The 14,047-nt window shown below is 33.4% G+C and overlaps 1 protein-coding gene across 1 annotated transcript; it reads left to right on the forward strand.

Moving 5' to 3' along the window:
- Positions 1 to 5,143: 5,143 nt before the first annotated feature.
- On the forward strand, positions 5,144 to 13,010 carry LOC143246340 ((3R)-3-hydroxyacyl-CoA dehydrogenase-like). The gene is made up of 2 exons (XM_076492899.1): positions 5,144 to 5,490; positions 11,677 to 13,010. The coding sequence occupies exons 1-2, from the start codon at positions 5,325 to 5,327 to the stop codon at positions 12,273 to 12,275; spliced, it is 765 nt and encodes a 254-aa protein (XP_076349014.1). The 5' UTR covers positions 5,144 to 5,324; the 3' UTR covers positions 12,276 to 13,010.
- Positions 13,011 to 14,047: the final 1,037 nt, after the last annotated feature.

Raw genomic sequence — 14,047 nt, forward strand, 5'->3', positions numbered from 1 at the left:
CTTACCGCTATCTTGGAGGAGGCCCGGCATAGCCAGATGGATAAGGAACTCGACTCGTAGTTTCAGCGTCGCGGGTTCGAGTCTCCTTCACCCCCCACACGCTTGCCCTTTTAGCCGTAGGGGCATTGTAATGTGACGATTACTCCCACTATTCGTTGGTAAAAGAGTAGTCCAAGAGTTGGCGGTGGGTGGTGATGACTAACTTCCTTCCCTCTACTCTTACATTGCAAAATTAGAGACGGCCAGCGCAGATAGCCCTCTTAGAGCTTTTCGCGAAATTCCAAACAAATCCATAGGAGGATTGTTGGTTTATTTAAAACCTAAAACCATACTGAGAGTTTCATATTTTTATCTTTTTTTTTACTTCACAAAAAGTATCTTAAGTTTTATGATGAAATGATTAAATCTAGTAATCCGAAGTTGTGTTATCTCGAACACTAAGTTCAAGAAAGATCCAGTTCAGTCTACACTTTGATTAGCATGTATTATTGGGTTATAGTAGTTTCGAAGAATTCCACTCTTTATCAGTAACTATAAACACAAGTTAACCAAAGAGAGATTAGATGGATCTATATCACAGTGAAAGGTATGAAAACTACATTCGAGATTACACAATTTCGGAATACTAAGTTTATTTTTTAAATCTCCTATTGCGTGATTACCTATCCAGTGCATAGATTTTCCCCACAATAGCTTAAAAGCACATTCACATCAACAATATGTGTTACTTTTCATTATGATATAGGTCCAGTTTAGCTCTTTTTGGTTAACTCATAATGCGAAAACTGAATTTCCTAAAACTTACTATTTGTTTAAGATAATTTTTCATACATGTTTTTTTATAAATTAAATTTCATACTGTTTTTTTTCTATAAATTAAATAACACAACACATCTTTTTAAATCTGTCACCAGGTGTCACCTTTATTTTACTTAAACACGTTGTCTTAAATATACATCCAGGTGTGGAGGACAAAAAATTAGCCACTCTTGAAAATGTTAATTTGTTTATTATTTCATTAGATAACAGCAAAATATCTAAAACTGTATGTTTTTAAAACAACATCGACGAGACCTGTTCAAGTATGATTTCAAATGCTAATTTTAACACTGGCTCTCGTAAATAACTGAACTTTTCATTATTTTAATTACATATTCTCATAAAAAGTGTTGTACACCTGCTTAGTTTCTGAGATCTTCTCATTCCAATTAGTTTATAAAATAGCATTATAAATATCACTCATTAGATTAACCACTATTCCCAGGTTTCCCTGAAAAAGTAAGGTGCACCTTTCGAAAGCGCTCATGTTATAGAGTTTTTATTCATTTCTATCAAGACTTCTTGAAGCGATGTGTTTTGGCCTGGCATGGCCAGGTGGTTAAGGCACTTGGCTTGTAATCCGAGGGTCACGGTTTTAAATCCTCGTCACACCAAATATGATCGCCCTTTCAACCGTGTGGCGTTATAATGTGATGGTCAATCCCACCATTCGTTGGTAAAAGAGGAGCTCAAGAGTTGGCGGTGGGTGGTGGTGACTAGCTGTCTTCTCTCTAGTTTTACACTGCAAAATTAGGGACGGCTAGCAAAGATAGCCCTCGTGTAGTTTTGCGCGAAATTCAAAAGAAACCAAACCTGTGTGTATTTTCTAACATCATGAATGGTTAACTGGTGTTCAGAGTTGCTGACGGGGAGTGGAATTCTCCGAAACTAGTATAATCTAATAACACACGTTGATCAAAAGTTAGACTGAGCTAGAACTTACCCTTCTACGTGAAATAATTTCGGAATATTACGTTTATTAATTATATCTTCTATTGTGCAGTTATATAATGTAACGATCTTAATAATGGCCAATGACATCTTTCCTTCACTTCACCTATTCACTGTATGAGTTTTTCATAGTGACTACGAAACATGTTTATATCAACAGTATGTTTTATGACTTGTTTTGTTTTTAAGCTCTAACTCCGGTGGTCAGTGTGCCAGACTATGGATATAAAGGTTTCGTTTTCGCTCCTCGTTAATCGCGAAAGAAACAAAATCGCGTTCTGTAGTTGGTAGCTGTGGGAGCCTTATAAGGATGATGCTTGATTCCCACTAGTCAGAGAAGAACAGCCCAGGTGTTTGCCGTCTTCTCTTCAATCCATAAGATATAAATTAAGGACAATGTGCGCACATAACCTTTTGGGTGCTTTGTGCGGACATCCAAAAATGAATTAATTTTAACTTAATATGTGCGATAAAACCTAATTTGTCTCTCCTTAATTGAAGTCTTTATACTTATACCACAGATTAATGCATGACAAACTTTCACCACATAATTATGAAATGACTATAATATTTCCCCCTAATGTCTGCCTGATAGCTTTGATGTTGATAACGTAACAGTTGAAAGTTGGAGCAAAACTTCTTAAAATTACCAAATTGAGTGAAATTGAATGAGTCTGACAACTTAAGAGAGAAATGTTCCGTTGGCAATGGATCAGGTAATGTGTCAGAAAAATATAGTCCAGTAACAAAGCACCAGGTAACTTGACAAGGAAGTATTGTCCATTAGCAAATAAGCAGGTGAAACCTATGTAGTTTCATCTAATCAAATAAAACGTGTAAAAAGAAAAAAAAACATATAAATCCCGAGCTTCTTAGCCCCAAGCATGAACTTATGTTTTACGTTAGTCACCTCACCTTAGTTACAAAGATATGCAAACTCATGTTATGAGCGCCTGTAGCTGTTGCTCGTTTCACTGAAAATAAATAGATTTGCTTGCTAATTACATTTTAGATGATGTTGTGAGCACATCAGATGATCTATAATTAGCATGCAAATTTCCTTTCTACCTAAAAGCAGCAAAAGGTAATGACTTACATGAACACCTCACGGTGTCCAAAAAAATAATTACGAAAACAATCATTTATTCTATATTACTTTTTCGACTAAAGGAGTGGGTTTGTTTGTTTGTTTTGGAATTTCGCACAAAGCTACTCGAGGGCTATCTGTGCTAGCCATCCTTAATTTAGCAGTGTAAGACTAGAGGGAAGGCAGCTAGTCATCACCACCCACCGCCAACTCTTGGGCTACTCTTTTACCAACGAAAAGTGGGATTGACCGTCACGTTATAACGCCTCCACGGCTGGGAGGGCGAGCATGTTTGGCGCGACTCACCCGCGCCCCTCAGATTACGAAGCGCACGCCTTAACGCGCTAGGCCATGCCAGGCCCTAAAGGAGTGGGAAACAACCGTATAGAACGTTTCCTTATTACAGTGTTTAGCCACTCATCCTTGTATAATTGCAATAAACTGTGAACAACTTTCTGTTCACGTAACATATATTCAAAGAGTTCTTTACAAAGACTATTTTTGTTCATCAGCGTAAAGAAAGAAGAGTAAAATTGATGTAACTTAAATAATTCATACCTTTTAAATCCATCAAACAATTTGCATCAAAATCACTCACTACACTATGGTATCATAGGCGCGTTATAAGAGTGAAAACCAAATTCCAATATGTAATTACAGTATAGAAAGAGTTGATGAGAAATGTTGCGAAACAATCAGTGCAAAATTACGAACAACTAGAAGAAATAACCTTTGTGTAGCTTTGCTGAAATATCTTAAACAAACCATAATTAATACTTAACCAACTGAAACATAACCATGTGTCTGTATTTTGCTTCGCAAAAATATCTACGCTCTGATGCTATGGCTCAAAATAACTCCAATTTACCAAAAAAATATCCTTCAGTATCCCCAATTACTTCTACATCTACCCTAAAGGAGGTCTTTACCCGAGAACCAATTAATCCACAGCACTTGAACACGTGTGTTCCTTTGATTTCACTAGCTTGTCAGTGGAGGTATAAATACAGTTTGAAAGATAATAGCTCTAGGATCTAGAATGGAGCTAGGAACACAAAATCCGATGCCTTGTTTGATTTCAACAATTTATTCCACCATGATGCCTAGGCGATCTTTGGGTTGTATTTCAGCCCCGTCTCGTACTCATATAATAGGTCCTTACCTGAACTAAACCATAACGTTCTCTTATACTTAACGGACTTACAACGCTAAAATGGTAGGATTGATTCTTCCCTCGGTGGAAAAAATGCAGAGATCTAAACATGCGAGTTTGCATTAAAATAAATAACTTTAGTAATAACGTCACTAGGATCTCAATGGAGCCAGGAAAATAAAATTCAGAGTCGAGTTCAGTGACTGTGAACCTATTCCTATATTCCATTATGCTTGAGTGACCTTGCTGAAGCGTTTTAGTCCCCCTTTTTGGGACTACACCATATAGATAAGGTCACTTCTGAACCATCCCAAGCCTGTCTGTCAATTTTGATCCTGCTTGCTCCAAAGGTTTGTGAAGAGTTTGTGGACATCCACACAAATCTAAAAACGCATAGTATAAATAGGTGTATAATATTTCTAGGGTATTTCACAAATTTCTTCTTCACTTCATTCCTCAAATATGTTTTTTAAAACTCGTCTACGTACGAGTGAATATGACATAACGTATAACGTACAATTTAATTGTTTGAAGGTAAATACAAAGATTCACAACAAGTTATTTATGTTCTTTCCACCACCGGTACCAAAACTCAGTCTCTTGGGTTTTAAGTGTGCAGACAATCCTCTGTGCCACTGGAGTGTTATAACGAACAGCAAATCATTTTGTTCTTTAGGGATATTCACGAGAGAGAAAAAAAAATCCCACCTTTCATTTTTAATAAAACAATAGATTTTGAACTTTAACATTTGGATATTTTATATGATTTCTAGGATCTTAGTGAGTTTTTTCTTCATAAGAAAAGGGCGAAGCAACCGCTGTTCCAAACATTCTGTCATATTTGCACAAATGGTATTGTTATTTATCTTTCTTGTTTATTTTTATTGGTTTTAATTGTCTTATTAATAAATAGATTCCTGACATTTGTGTGTGTGTGATTGCTTATAGCAAAGGCACATCAGGCTATCTACTAAATTTGCTTAGAGGAATCGAACCCCTCACTTTAGCGTTATACTATACTAACCGCTGTAGTAGCGGGAGACACCTGGCATTGGTAAACGCGTGTCAGTGATAAGAAGAAACTTATAAATTTTATTTATTTGCTTTTAAAATTTCGGAACGTAAATTGAGCTGTTTTTAGATAATGTATAGGGGGCACATTAGTAGACAAATTACTCTGTTATTTGTGAAAATTGTTATTCATAACAAGTAAGAGGTTGGCTTTGATTTAATGCTTAATAATTAAATTTCAATCAGGTGGGAGACGTTTGTGCTGTTTTGTTTGAAACGAAGCTCAATCTTTGCCGAGAAAATATGGCTGTACCTTATTTACTCGTTGGTCGTTTAGCTCTTGTAACAGGAGGTGGAAGTGGTATCGGCAGAGCTGTTTGTCAGGCTTTAGCTCGTGAGGGTGCAACAGTTGTAGTAGCGGATAGAAATGAAAATGCAGCAAAATCAACTTTAGATACTCTTCTTCAAGGTGAATAGCATACACTTAATTTCCGATGCGTATTACCAAAATTTTGTTTTCAAGAACACTTTTACTGTTTGGGCAGGCGAGAGAAACTAAACTAAATTATATATACATACAGTGGTGGTTTCAAAAAAATTAACATCTTCATTTTGTAAATAAATTTAAACTGTAAGACACAGAGCCTTAGAAGTTAATGTGTCTGCAAACATCGCTCCTCACCTATCTCAGTCTTCTTCTTATTATTTATGCAAATGTGCTTATTATAATGACCATTTTTCAATGGGTTACAAGAGGGCTTATCTCATCTAGGATACAGCAGTTCCTATCACCACTTCTAATTTCCAGAAATCATCATTTTCTTATGTTAAGCATTGATCTCCAACACATTTAACTCTTCTTAAACTTCTTCAAGGTTTAACATTACAACTTCTAAGTTTATCATACATGAAAATAAATTATTTTGTAGGCTAACCCTTTGTTAGTAAAGGAAAACTACTGTAACTCAAGTTAACCTGTGTTTTAGTATTGTACATCATAAACTATAGTCCACTAGTGTTACAATTTATATATATATATACATCATCAGAATTTATTTCCAAAGTCAGAGCTATCAACATTCATGCATTGATCCTGAGGCTCAAGCATCTGGGCTTATTTTCATGCTAACATATATTAATAAAATAAAGTATAACTAAGAGCTTTCCAATGTGCATTGTGGTTTGTTGACCAGCAGGATCAAAGTCAAATTTAGCATCATATTGATCCAGAAATTGTATTATCTTATTTGAATGAATAAAACATTTTCTGGGGAGCATGCCTCTAGACACCCTGAGAAGGCAACCACTTACAGCACTTTACCATGTGCCAAAGTTGTTGTCTTTTAGGAGTCACACTTACACAGTTTCCTAAAGTTTAGCAACTCTGCAAACTACTAACATTCTGAAAATCTACTCATTTGTCCCCAGCAGTTTGACAAAAACATGTCAAGAGGTTTCATCCTGTTCTCATTGTTAAACCCTCTTAACATGGAAATGTCCATGATAGCCTTTCTCTGAACTTGTCTCACTTCCTTTTTTAAAAAATAAGTTGACAAGAACTGAAACTAACATTCCAAATGTGGTCTAAGCCAGAGTTACCTGTTGACTTCCTTTGACTTGTAGTTGTACGTATTTCTATGTATACAACCAAAGATTCTGTTTATAATATTAACTAACATACTTTATTTATAACACATTAAGAACTTTACAACAGCTCATGTTTTGCTTTTTCATTATAATGTAACATACAGTGAGGGACCATTTGATCCTTCAAAGTTTTCACCTCCATCCTCTAGAAAATTAAATTTGCCCTTAATTGTCAAGAAATATGATTTTCATAATAAAAACTCAAATTACTGGCATTCACTACTACTGATAGCATCTCATTCCATGAGTGAAACAGCCTGTTAGAAAAATAAAATTATCTTTACTGGAGCCTAGTTTTTCTTTTCCAAATCTTTAAACTTTCATTTTGTTGTCTTCTGCCATTGAAATACAGAAGAGGCCTTTTGTCATAATATTCTATGGATCATCAGGATAATCTTCAATAAATTACCACTTAATCATCAGGATAATCTTCAATAAAATTACCACTTAATCTATCCATATAAGATAACTCTTCTGTTTTCAGAATTATCCATCTGCCCTTGGCTACTGTTGAGATAGGGCTTTCCACAACCATTCATTTACCTTCCAAGTTATACTACAACTTTTAAACTAAAAACAGCACCAGATGGTGGTCAGAAGAAAATATTTAGTCTTCCTTTATCTGTCACATGAAGCATTTGTGCAGTAAACCCTCCATTGTATATTTCTTCCTTTCTCTTTCATAGGTTTCAGAGTGTCTAAAGCTCTAAGCAATTAAAAAGAATGAACATACTGGTAAAAAGAAAATGTTCCTTTTGTTTATATACATTTTTTCCATTTCATAAATCTTAAAATTACTTCATATTTGGCATGCATACCAGATAACCATGTTTTTATTTTATGTAATTGTTTTTCAGGTCTAAGCAACTAAGAAATATTTTAAACCTATTTATAGCTTAAAAAGCCAGTTAAGTTATAGCAATTTTTGGAAAATTCTATTCCAATGCCTGATTTTTATGTTTATTATGCATGTGCAAATAGTACATGAATATTTATTTCAATAATTAAAATCATGAAAACAAGGGGTGGCTTAGTTTCATGCTTCTCTAAGTACAAATAACATATAAGGCACATTTTTTGCTCAACAAGTTGACTGTGTACCCAATTCTGTGTTTACTGTGTTTGTCAGAGATGGTGGTTAAAATACAAGTAATAAAATAAAGAGAAAATATCTGTAGAGATTAACAGTAGAAACTGTAAAGAAGAAAAAACATATCTTTTTATTTCACATTTTTCAACTTTTCCCCTCAATGTACATTTATGATTCCTCTATAGTTATTACTGAGATAGAGAGAGTAACAGATAATATAGTTTTGTCCAAAAAGCAAAACTTTTGATATTCATTTACAAGGTGCTAGAGGTTATGTAGATGAAGTGTGAAAAACTTTAAGATAAAAGATATTTTATTCTTAACATGAAAATCATCTTGCACTTAAGTTTACTCAGTAAAGGTTTTGGAAATTTGCAGACAATTCATTAGTGGAAATATTTGATTAAAACTCTGGTTTTACTTATACATAAGATCAGTAAAGTTTAACAACTACTTGCCAACATTCATGGAGATATGTATACTGAATTGTACTAAAAATGTCACTATGTATAACCTCATCTGTAAGGGGGTTAGTCCAGATGGACTTATCCTGTTGACATGAGGCTATTTGGGTCAGTGTTACTTCATGGTGGTTTTGAGATGAATTAAAAGCCAAATTGAATGTGCATTCATTTTTGCAACTTGGTAATTATATGATGAAATGTAATTTGAATTTGCTCTATTTATGAGCTCATTTACTGTTTAAGCTAACATAGAACTTTAGCCTTTTTTTATTTAGTTATTTTTGGATGGATTCACTGAATTCTTTATTTTCAACAGCATAAAAAAACATGATGTAGTACACAGATTAATAAAAGTAACACATATTTAATTTTATGGTGTTTTTTGCTTGATCTTAGGCAGAGAAAACATTGAACTGTAAAGACACTTTTCACTATAGTATTAAACAAACTAAAATAATTAAATTGGTTAAACCCATGAAAATAGGTGACTTGAGGCAACATGAGTCACAGTTGTTTCATGATATATGAGCTAAAAGTTTATACTTGAAAAAAAAACTGAGCCTTTCTATAATCCACTATGCTGCAGCTCAAAATTTAGTTGTTTTTTTTTAAATCATCATTTTTCTCCTATAGTGGTAACTTCCAGTGCTGTTATTAGCACTTTACCCCATTAATTCATTACCCTGTTAAAAAAATATGAAAGTGCCTTAACTCAAGCCTGGTCTGTCTCTTACAAATTTTGAACTTGTGTCATTTCATTCTGTTATAAAATTTCACTAGAAAATGTGTATTTAGTTGTTGAATCTGCCTAAACAACATATTATTTTTGTGAGACAATTACATGTTTATGTGGAAATGATAGAAGGGTTTGAACAATTTTTTTTTCTCTTTCTTGACATTTTGTGAATTATTTTAAGGAGAAGATAAATGGGTGTAATAATTTCATTACATGTTTCATTTGAACATGCATAACTCTGGTGATTATCAAGAAAAAATGTCTAAGACACAATTCATTAGCAAAAAGGTGTAAACTGTTGCTATTGAAATAAACTTTTATTTACCATAAAATCCAGAAAGATTACAAATAACTGTTTTATAAGCATGCTAGATGACTACCCATCACATGGTGGTGAATGATGATTAATTTTTCTTATGAAAATTAAATTAAAGTAAATGTTTTATGAACATTTTTTTAAATATTAATTATATTATAGTAACAGTAAATCTGTGAAGAATGTTATACTTTTTCTAGTATTTCATGGAAACAAAATTTCTCAATATATTTGATGATCTCCCAAAAATGGTCTTTGACTAGAATATTGGCTGATGTATATTGTTGTGTCCATATTTTTATTGGGATAAACCTCATAAATTGAAGCATGCAAAAAAATGGTTCTTGAAAAATATTTTTACATGGTTAGTTACCTGAACCTGAAGTTTGTTATTGTTTTGGCAAAAGCAGTGAATTGTGGGGTGACTGGTAAATGCATAAAGATATGACTTTTCTTAAAATGTGGTTAGGTATTTTAAAACTAAATATTTAAAAATCTCTTACTTAATGTGAGAAACATTAATACTAATGTAATATAGCACCATCTACTGGGTTAAAATATGTTTTCAACACATACCTTCACAGGTGTTTGTTATGTAATATGGTATCATCCTTAATTTAATCTATAATCAGAGATGCCAACCATTACGATTTGAGCCTAATCAGTACAATTTTGGTGTATACATTACGACTATATGCTCATACAGACAAATATTATGACTTGTTGCAACTCTCAAATTATTATATATTATATAAGTCAATACAATAAAGTGATAAATTGTTCCCCCAGGGCTTGAAAGGGGTGAAAAGAAAATTTCTAGTGAGATACAAATAAATTTTGATAATAAATAAAAGACATAGTTGAAATGGCTACTTGCAATAATCATGTTTTTGTTTGAAATAATAAAAATATTTGTATCTTCGATGTCTACTAATAGTTTGAGTGTGGTGCTTCTCCATACTGGGTATGTGGGGGAATCCATAGTTATGTCATCAGTGCTTGTTAACCAATCAGCACTCGAGTAGATGGGTATTTCTCGTTTTCTAAGCAGCATAGAAGCACCAATGCAATCGTTCACAAGATGGAAAAAAAGAGGCCTCATTCACCAGATTGTCTTGTTTCAGGCAAATCTAAAAGGACTAAAACTGTGAATGAAAAATTTAGGAAAGAGTATAGTGTAAAATATCCAGTCATTGCATCAAAAGTCAGTGACAGTCTTGTGTTTTGTACAGTTTGTCACATTGATTTTTCTTTGGCGCATGGTGGGATATACGATTATTCCAGACATATAAAATCGGCATCTCACCAACAAAAGGCTGAGGCAAAGACAAAAACAATGCAGATAATGACAGTTATGAGTGAGAATTCAGAATATGAAACCGTAAATGCAGAAGTGATGCTCACGCAATTCATAATTGCTCATAATTTACCCCTAGCTGTAGCCTATCATGCAGGACATCTATTCATAAAAATTTTCCCAGACTCTGATATAGCGAAAAAATATGGCTGTGCTAGAACCAAAACTACAGCCATTGTACAAATGTTGGGATGTGAAGATGACAAAATGATTTCAAGCATACTTACTAACAGTGTTTACAGTTTAGTCACAGATGGATCCACATATGTGGATGACTCAAAACTGTATCCAGTGGTTGTACGATATCTGTACAGGTTCTGTCTACAATCATTACGCTCAGTCATTTGAAATAGTTGGCATCTCTGTATAATTATCTTAATATTTTAATATAGTTTTCCAAATGTGATGATAATAAATTGAAAAATAAATATCATGATATAAAAAATAACAATCTCATCTCCATTGGGGTATGAATGTGAGGCTTCCACATCATAGTTGAGCACTTTTTTGTCTGTATTAATCCACTCTCGTAGAGGGCATATAAACAAAAATTCTTCAAAGATACAAGACATCTCATGAAAATGACTGTACATATAACCAATGTGACACTCAATCATTGTAATTGAAAGTTAACAAATCTCTGACATAAACTGTCATGTTATTGTGTTTTTTCTTAATGTTGCAACATCTTACTGTGAATATAATGAGTTAATTTTAAGTTATGTTAAAAAATCCTGACTTATCTATGAACTGAACTAGAGACTCTGCTTGAAATAAACCACTGACCCAATTTGAAGGTTGCCAACAGAGAGTCAAGCATTACAGAGAGGTGCTTTTACTATGTATTTTGTACAGTTATTTTCTGTTACACAGCCATGCATTACTTGTTTATTAGTACATATCGAATATACATTACCAGAATATGTTTTTATAACTGTTTGTCAGAAATTGTCACATTTGCTACAGGAGATCCTAGTTTCTGTTTGTGATCACAGAATCATAAAAGTGTTTTTCTTAATGCAAGTTTCATTATTTTCTATTTCAGTCAATCAAAACAAACATGCAGTGAAGTTCGTGGATGTCAGCCAGTCTCAAAGTGTGCATTATTTATTTTCATCAATTAGCCAGCAGTTATCTCAGGTACCTGACATCGTGGTCAATAGTGCAGGGATTACTCAAGATGCTATGCTAAATGATTTGACAGAACAAATGTTTGATGATGTGCTAACTGTCAATTTGAAAGGTACCTTTCTTGTCATTCAAGCTGCATGTAAGCTGATGGTATCAGAAAACATAAAAGATGGATCATTGGTTAATGTATCCAGCATCGTTGGAAAGGTTGGAAACATTGGTCAGTGTAATTATGCAGCATCTAAAGCTGGTGTTGTTGGATTAACTAAGGCTGTTGCCAAAGAAGTTGCAAAGCATGGAATCAGGTGTAATGCAGTAATGCCAGGCTTTATTGATACTCCTATGGTTGGTACTGTACCAGAAAAGGTAATGGAATATTTTAAGAAGCAAACACCATTAGCAAGACAAGGAAAACCTGAAGATGTTGCAGAAGCCTGCTTGTTTCTAGCTTCTCCTAAAAGTAGTTACATAACAGGTGAAGTAATAGAAGTCACTGGGGGTCTTTTTATGTAGGATATTTTCCAAAACAATTAATTTCACAGTATTTTAGTCACATATTGTAATCCACGTTAATGATTAGGCTATATTGTGTAACTCAGACAGAATGAGTATTAGTTCTTTCAAAAAAGACAAATTGTTCTTCAGTAAGTTAGAATGTGTTGAAAGTTAGTTGACTGTTTTTTTTTGTCAGCTGTTTTTTAGTACCATATATCCTTGAATTGTTTAGTTCACAATTTTGAAGTTACTGAAATATATTTGATAATTTGACTGTATACACACATTTACCTATTAAATTTTGCTAATGTTATGAAATGTAATAGAAAATGGAGATTAAGACTGACAGATGGTGTATCCCAATGACAGTGTGGGTCCTACTTCTGCAGTCACCTCAAAAACCTAAGGTATATTTTACATCTCACATTACAGCTTGTACCCTGGGGATCCTTTTGATTTTTGTTTGAGCTTGTTTAATATTTATTAGAAAATGTCATTAGTCAAAGGTTTGGATTTGCTGTTTTTTTAATGCAGTCCTTCCTTTTTTATTTTACTCAACTGTTGATTATTAATATTATATATATATATAATATACATAAAATTATTATAGAAAAACCATCTGTATAATTCAACTTGTTCAAACAAATGTCATTGTATTTGTTTCAGAATGATAAATTATATTTTTTATAATAAGTATCATGACTAAAGTTATATTTTGGTGTAACTAATACTTATATTAAAGATTTGAGTCTATTTTGTGTGTGTGTGTGTGTTGTTTGTTGAAGGTATCAATGGTTTTGTCTCTTTTGTTGATATTGTCTGACATTATCTGCATGGTGAGTTGAGTATAATTTTTCTAGAAATACTAATCAACAGGCTTCCAGAGAGACAGCAGTAAGTCTTTGGATTTACAATGCCAAAATCAAAGGTTTGATTTCCCTCAGTGGACATAGCAGAATAACCCAATGTTGCTTTGCTATAAGAAAACACACATCTTCAGTTTAACTTATATTTGAAGGTAATTAAATTAATAATGTAGTGTACATAATCATGCAAACCATTTCAGAAGTTCATAACTCTTAAGAGAAATAGTTTTGTTTAATTTTTTTTTTATAATATGCATCTGGACTTCTCAAATTTATATCTACATATGTTACCCTAAATATTCAAGTTGCTACATCCTCCTTACTCTTCCACCACTTCTACTATATTAATAAATGTTAACTTACAGTTCTGATATGATGCAAACCTCCTCTCAGTAATAGCTTTTCTTCTTATGTGCTGCCTTCTATGTGTGCCATTTTTGCTTGCCACTAACCTTAAGGCTGCCACATAACTTCATGTATTGATATGAAGTAAAGCTGCATTTATAACATGCAAATGAGCATGCAACACGTCTTCCTAGCACAGCTGACTTCCACTATACTGGAAATCATTCTCTTACCAGTTTTACATTCACTAGTGCTGTAGTGAAATTTTTTGCTTTTTGTTTAGATCCTTCAACAACTGATTCTCTATACTTGTTTGGCTCTATACTCTTAGCAAAGGATATTTTAGCCTTAGTTTGCTGAGAGTTAGTCTTACATGTATCATGTAGCATCTCTTGAGCTACAGTCAAATCCCCCATTCCTTAGGTAATATGTTCCTGAGGACAAAGACTTTGACATTTTTCTTTCATTTCTTGCTTTTGTGGCTCCTTCTTAATCTACTCCTGTGGACCATCATCTTCAGTCTTTCTTGACATGTATCTTAATTTTTTTACCTTTCCCATTGTTGTGTGGTTTCCTGTA

This window comes from Tachypleus tridentatus, chromosome 3 (genome assembly GCF_004210375.1).
Source record: "Tachypleus tridentatus isolate NWPU-2018 chromosome 3, ASM421037v1, whole genome shotgun sequence".
In the NCBI taxonomy this organism is placed as follows: domain Eukaryota; kingdom Metazoa; phylum Arthropoda; class Merostomata; order Xiphosura; family Limulidae; genus Tachypleus; species Tachypleus tridentatus.